Source organism: Syngnathoides biaculeatus, chromosome 11, assembly GCF_019802595.1.
Source record: "Syngnathoides biaculeatus isolate LvHL_M chromosome 11, ASM1980259v1, whole genome shotgun sequence".
Lineage (NCBI taxonomy): Eukaryota > Metazoa > Chordata > Actinopteri > Syngnathiformes > Syngnathidae > Syngnathoides > Syngnathoides biaculeatus.
This window is the reverse complement of record NC_084650.1, coordinates 23934315-23941977: the sequence shown is the minus strand read 5'-3', so window position 1 is coordinate 23941977 and position 7663 is coordinate 23934315. Positions and strand designations below refer to the sequence as shown.

Here is a 7663-nt window from a genome sequence, read left to right as displayed (position 1 = left end):
ACATTAATTGGACACTCTAAATTGCGCCCAGGTCTGATAGTGAGTGTGACTGTTGTCTGTCTCCATGTGCCCTGCAATTGGCTGGCAACCAGTTCAGGGTGTACATTGCCTCCTGCCCCTTGACAGCTGGGATAGGCTCCAGCGCTCCTTGGGACCCTCGTGAGGATAAGTGGCAAAGAAAATAGATGGATGGATGAAATTGAAAATGTTTCGGTATATAATATCATTTTGTTATTCTTTTCTCACTGAGGTGTGGCAACACGATGATCCAAATCCAATCGTACTATATCTTTAAATAATACTTCCATGTTTTGTTGTTGGTTTGTCTTTGAAATATGCATTTATGTGGCTGTTGTGGAACACTGAGAATAATTTATGCAAGTATAAACGAAAGGATCAATGTACAAAGTCAAAGCACATTTATTCAAAGTGGTATAAAAAACATTTAAATGGACATTGCAAAAATAGGTATACTAGAGAAATATATTACTTTATTCAATAAATATGTCATATGGCAATCATTGCAGATGACCTGCCAAATGCAGGGCTTGCAGTACACAGTACATAAAAAATAAATGAGGTATTTAATGTTCACTTTCCCCATCGTGTCAGGATCGTCACAACTAGCAAAGGCAGACATTTGCATTAAAATTGGACTCTTCTGCCACATCAACAATAAACTGGGGATACATTCATTGTTCTTCTAATGAAGCAGTAACTTGTCAGCACGTGTTAATAATTACATTCCTTACCTAGGAAGCAAAATATAGACATTTGGGTTGTCATCCTTCCTGAGACTGCTGTTAGCCCCCTGATTTGTTTTTCATAATTGATTGTGATTATCAAAAGCATTTGCCGTCATGTAGCAGAATCCTTTGAATAATAAAAAAAAAATACACATCCAACTGCCTCGCGTTGCAGTTATGCATCAATACTGCTTGTTGGTAGCTGCCACATCTACCGTTGAACTGACGTTAGGAAAGAGGATTACAAAGTCAAATGCACATTTTGTGCGGTGATACCAGCACCACTGTTTAAGAGTCAGCAGTTGTTGATTTGTTGTTTAAGTCAAGACATGCGTGTCCTGTTGTTTATGCATCAGCAGCTAGGAGAGGTAGTGATGGGACTGTGGAGGAAGGAGAGCTGGCTGGTAGACGAGTGCACCGGGATGGACACCGGGAAATTAAAGACGGAGCTGCCGTTGCCGATGGCCGGACTTCCGGCCTCCGACGAGCAGGTGGAGGAGGCGAGCACCTGAGACTCAAACTGGAGGAGCTGTCCCATGAAGCTGAAGTTGGGTGAGATGATGCTGCGGCGCTGCTTCACAAACTCAAAGGCCTCGTCCAGTTTGACGCGGTTGGTGCGCATGAGGTAGGCGAGGCAGATGGTGGCCGACCGGGAGATGCCCGCTTGACAGTGGACGAACACACGGCCACCGTTATTCCTAACTGAGTCTGTAACGGAGAGAAGAGGCGGCAAAATTAGCACATTGCGATATGGAAGGTTATGCATGCAAGAAACATGATGACCCTCACAGTTGCTATTTAAACTCAACAGCCCATTAAGACACTGGAGCACAGTTAATGGCCCTCCTGGGGTGTCAGCCAGCGGGGGTCATACCCAAAGGGGTGGGGTGGCCCACATACACAAAGAAGGGGAACAACCCCCCACCCGCCCAGGCATATTGATCCAGGAGAAATTGCCTTTTGTGAAGCCACAACAAAAGCCGATCCCACTGTTGCCACCTCATTTAAAAAGGAGGTGTGTATGCGTTGCTACAGTGATGACGTAACCAAAAGGGCCATTGCTGAGCCAGCTGGTCAGTTTTTGGAGGGAACTTTTTCAAATTTAAATCGGCAAGCATAGGAGGGGGAGTTTTGTGGGTAGCAGCTGTGACAGGAACTCACTGTGCTATTAACAGAGCATGAAAGCAGCATTTAAAAAAAAGAAGAAGTACTGACCGATAAACTCAATCGCCTCGTTGAACCAGGAGCTTATATCTGCTTTGTGGTTATCCTCCACAGGGATGCTCTTGTACAAAAATGAGTCCTCAAAGTGGTTGGGGCAGTTGGCGGAGACGTTGATAAGGGCAGTGATCCCCAGCATGTCCAGCATGTCTTTTCGGGACGCATGGTAAGCACTACCCAAGTACAGGAAGGGCAAGATCTCCACAGGTCCTCCCTAGCAAGGGAAAACGTAGACACAATCAGTCAAGGAGGTGTCCAAAAAAAAAAAAAAAAAAAACTCTTCTGTGATAGTGTTAAAAGAAAAGACACAAACCTGGTCATAAAGCGGTGTGTTGCATGGACTACAGCTCGGGTCTGCACTTCCTGGGTGGCTGGAGCTCAAAGGCAAACTGAGCCCCGATGAGGGAGAAGGTTTGGTGCACATGTCTGGATACTCTTTGGAAAATGTGTCGAATCCACCTGAGGATCCCCCCCCAAAAAAAAACAATAACAATAAGATCACACGTTGTGGTAGCAGATCCCCCCCAAAAAGGGAACAGCCGTTTTGTAACAGAGAATCAGGCCTGTTTCTGAATTGTTTACAGCAGCACCAGGTGGTGTGGTGACAGCTGAAAACCGCATTTGTTGCCACGCACACACAAATACAACAAATGCGAGTGAGCCACTTTTTTTTTTAATTATTATTATTATTACCTTTAAGGATAAAGACACTTGCTCCGCAGGGGTCCCGGCAGAGGGCCGCCACAGCCAGCATCAAAGTCCCGTCTTTTTTGGCTTGGCTTAAGTCATAACTGTGATCGTCCAGAAGCACCACCGACTGGTACTCGCCGGACAGGAGCCGGCTCCTGGTGTCCTCGTTGGGAACAATGTGTTCTAGCCCCAGACCGCCCCTGGCTCGTCGTCGCACGATTGTGCTAAAGCGGACATTAGTGGAAGCCGCGATGTGGGACGCGTTAAAGGACAGGAAAGAGCGGCAGTCCAGCACCAGGCAGCCCGGAGCGTCGGCGTCGGCCTCCAACAGACCACGGAGGGACGCACAGTCGATGGCGGGGACCTCCATTATGACCATAGTAGGGCGACGGGACAGAAAAGTTAAATCCAAATACATATAGCTTGAACCTTGAGGCGATTGAAGAACTGCTGGTTTGTTCTCCTTGTTGTTTCGATTTAAAAAAAAATAATAATAAAGTTCAGATGAAAATAGCACCTAAAAGTGCTCGTGTCGTCTGTATCCGCAGTTGCAAGTTCTTCTTTCGTTGCGTGACGCCAAGAGTAGTCTGGGTCTCTGTAACTGCGGGACTCGCGTTTAAGCACTTTCTATATATACGGCCACAGCTTGTGAATGAGAGCCCACTGACGTCAACGAGCCCGCCCCAACTGGCGCGCTGACAGACTTAATGACGTCAAAGGCACGCGCCCGCCCGCAGCGAATTTACCCGCACGGTCGCGCGCATGCTTTCAAGAACATTTTGGCCTGAGGCGCGCGCACGTCGTCCTCGTTCGCCGTCCCAGCTCAGCGCGACCGGCACGTAGCGAGCGAGCGAAGGAGACGAAACTTTTGTCACACGTCTTCCATGCGCCGACATTTTTAGCTGAAAAAAAAAAAACAAACTGAAAAAGTAAAGTTGCTGATTCGACTCCTTCACTTCAAGTAAATGTTCTAAAAAGTACTCAAGTATAAAAAAATAGATACAATACCAGTTATGATTAAAAAAGAAAGTCGCTCGGATTGGCTAGGGCTGTCCTATCAAAATAGTGTTCCACAGCTGTTCCAATGTTGTGAACTGACAAAAATGCTCAGAGAGAGAAAGAGAGAGACCAAGGAAGCTATTTTTTTCCATTCCTTAGGAGATAATATATTGTCACAGCATAATGGATCGACATTAATACATATAAGAATAACCATGAAAAAAAGTTCGCTGGTCCTAATATATATTTATATATATATTGTCTAATGATGCAACATCCTTATTTAATGTGCAACTTGTACTGGATTGCAAATAGTGACACATCTTCATTTTTATGGAAGTACAAGCCTTTCTGTCGTGTTTACTAATATTGTATACCACTCTTTGCCATGATGGCCTGTACCAAGACAATCAGAGTGTGTCCTTTCACGTGATGACTTGGTGACTGAAAGTCACTTTAAACTTACGCCTGCTCAAACCACGTCTAACTTTTGGTATAAGGTAGGTTGCTGATATTAGGGCATTCTGAAAAATTTGCTCAAAATGGTATGGTAGAAAAACTGGTTGGAGCATCTGTCTCACAGTTCTGAGGACCGGGGTTCAAATCTCTGCCCCACCTGTGTGGAATTTGCATGTTTCCCCAAGTGCCCACGTGATCTCTCCAGGCATTACGGTTTCCTCTCACATCCCAAAACAAATGCGACACTCTAAATTACCCCTAAGCGTGATTCTAAGTGTGACTATTGTCTGTCTCAATGTGCCCTGCGATTGGCTGGCAACCAGTTCAGCCTGCCTCCTCCCCGATGACAGCTGGGATTGGATCCAGCACTCCCTAGGCCCTCATGAGGATAAGCGGCTCAGAAAATGGATAGATGGATGGAGAGTTAGGATTACACAGGACAATAAATACACCATAAATGATTGTTGCAGCCTTAAATCAGGCCATGGGTGGGGAATATCTTACTTTTCCAAATTTGTTGTCCTGAATGAGCCCAGATTCATGTTCTTCCATGTCACTGCTATCTGTGCTGTTTTTTTTTTTTATTTTGTTTTTGTTTTTTGTTTTTTTTTTCGTGTTATAAAACTTTCTCATCTCAATTGGTCAGGATTTCAATTCTGCTTGACTGTACAGGTTATTTATTTATTTATAAACTGGTACACCATGGTGCCATCTATGGAGGTTGATAAAAATAATGATTATTTCAACAAATTAAGGAGTGGAAAGTAAAGAAAAAGATGAAAAAATGAATGGTCAAAGTACAGATAAAAAGTATACAAAAATTCTGTTTATGTATAGGAATGAAACATTTGCATATGATGACTTCCCGCATCTGGCATTGACTCTTTTATGGTTAGTCATTTGATTCCTTTGGCGGTGACGTCATATCACGAACATGCTCGTTGTTACACAACTCGTGAAAAATACCATTCGTAATAGAATAGATCTGTTGTCTATGGTTAGTTGAAGACAAATATTACATTTACAGATTCAAATATGTAAAAATATTTGCGCTGGAGAGTTTTACACCTAATATAATCCAACTACACCACATTGTTTTAAGATACTGTACTGTATTTACTCACTGAAATTGATGGTTGTACAGTATGTATAGAATGAGAGTAAGAGTATAAACAAATGTTTTCCTTGACTATGAGGTAAATTATCCTATAAATGCAGTTACTTTTATGTGACATTGCTTTATTCATAGTTGACAATTTAAGTAATGTATTCCTTCCTCTCTGTTTTTTTTTGTTTTTTTGTTTTGCTTTGTAACTGGATGAAATACATACATAAATACACACACACACACACACACATATATATATATACACACACACACACACACATATATATATGTATATATGTATGTATATATATATATATGTATGTATATATATATATATATATATATATGTATATATATACATATGTATACAGAGAGAGAATATATATAGTTAAATTATATATATCTTATATATACAGTATTTTATATTTAAAACATTATATATATTTATATTATATATTATTATAATAAAGCTAAATGTTTTTTAAGTTGACGATTCTAAAACTTTCTTTTCCTATCCATGTATATTAACAGTTGTATAGTGACTATATGCTGTCCTGAATTTCGATGTTACAATCAGCACACCAGTAAATGAATTTTCCATGATGTTACTGAATAACTGGATTTCTGTTTCGCCTCTTGACAAATAAGAAAATAATATGTAAATATCTGGCACGGGGGCCATAAACATTAATTCTTTGTTTTTATTAGTCAGAGGTAAATAATGTTCAATGCCCCGAGAGGGAAGGCAAACCATAAAAGTTAATCACTGTATAGAAAACTCAAGTCCAGTAAATTTCCACACCCCGAGTACCAAAACATGGGTCTTCCAGGAAGACAACAGCAGATGGATATGTTTTCGACCTGTCAGCTGTGACCTAATTGAGACAGCCGAATGTAACCTCATTGTCCAGAATGAAGTTTTATTTAACATTGATGACAGTCACTTGGAGAAACCCTTTTCGTTTGCTGCGTCGATTACTCAGACTGAGCACTACTGTCTCATCATAGAGGAGGTTCATTTGTTGACAATAGCTGGAGGGTGTGTTTGATTTCATTATGACTTGAAACTGCATTTTTTTTTTTTGTAGTTGTGTAATGAATGTGAAGTGAGAAGACTCTTAAAACAGGTCTTGTGGCTGTTCATTGACTCCCTTTCAGCATAATTTTCAAGTTGTAGCTCAACGTGCCTCATGGATTGGTTCTGGAGTCATGCACCACTACTCATCCACCAGATGCCAATCCTTCCAAGTATTGAGCAGTATTTGCTATTGATTATCATCCCTGAATCAGGTGACATCTTGCAAAAGAAAACAATTACCTCTTGCCCATTAACCTCCACAATGAGCTATTAAGAAACATATTGCGGCTACCATATGTACAGTATAATATCGAAGCATCTACAATAATATTTTTCTGCAATTCTGTATTTATATAATCTACGAAATAGATTTTTATGTTCATTTGCTTTCCTGTATAATCATATTTTTCTTGCATCTGTCTCTTTTTATATATGTTATTTACACTAAAATACCTAAAAACGGTGGCGCTGTAAATATTACAAATGAAAAATGAAAAAAAGTGCAACATCAATTTAAAGCGAAAGAAGACACAAATTCAACAAATTGCAACGAAGATAAACACTCATGATTCATTTTTTGTTAATTCTGATTGATCATGAACATTCAGAATGAAAGTCTTAACCAAAATCCAATGATAAACTGGAAACTGTTGTTAATTACAGTTTAAATTCTTGGAGGTATTTTTCATTCATATCTTAATGGACGTGTACGTGTCTCAAGTTTATCTTATTTTTTCAAAGACTTAGGGTTATGACCACATTGTTACTTCAGAGAAACCCGAGTAGGAGTATCAACCCTCTGAATCCACATCCATTCTATATGACCCTGGGTTTTACCTCAGCAAAAGAAAGGATAATAGACCTGTTTTGTGAGAAAAGGGATGTGGGCTGGAAGGAAACCTAAAGGCCAAAACGGAACTAATCACAACAGAGTGCAAAAACTCTCTAGCCGGTTTAACCTAACGCTCCCGTGAGATGAGTCAACAGCAAACCAAATGCAACAGAGTAGGAATGTTACACAGTTTCCAGGGGAGGAGGGGCTGGAGACAGGCTGTATCCAAACATTTTGTCCTAAATGAATGTCTTCCGCCAAGTCATGATGATTTGGGTACTGTAAGCAAAGAAAGAAAGAAAGAAAAAAGAAAATGTATCCAGCCACAGAGTGCAAAGTTTAAATTAGCTTTATGTTTCAATGAGAAATAATAATAAAAAGGAAAAAAAAACCCATTGAGTTTAAACCAAGGTCTGAAAATTGAGTTGATCCTTCCAATCCTAATAATTACTGTCCGTAAACTCAAGTCTTCAAAGCAGAAAGGGAAGTGAGACAGGCGACAGCCCCATTCTTGCAGTCACTTGCTGTCA

General features: G+C 40.7%; 1 protein-coding gene across 1 annotated transcript; it reads right to left on the bottom strand.

Annotated features, from left to right (window-relative positions):
• Positions 1-404: 404 nt before the first annotated feature.
• On the bottom strand, positions 405-3302 carry dusp1 (dual specificity phosphatase 1). Its single transcript, XM_061835677.1, has 4 exons — positions 2661-3302; positions 2281-2426; positions 1962-2181; positions 405-1454 (listed from the first exon to the last, which is right to left on the bottom strand). The coding sequence occupies exons 1-4, from the start codon at positions 3073-3075 to the stop codon at positions 1099-1101; spliced, it is 1137 nt and encodes a 378-aa protein (XP_061691661.1). The 5' UTR covers positions 3076-3302; the 3' UTR covers positions 405-1098.
• Between the last annotated feature and the right edge of the window lie 4361 nt (positions 3303-7663).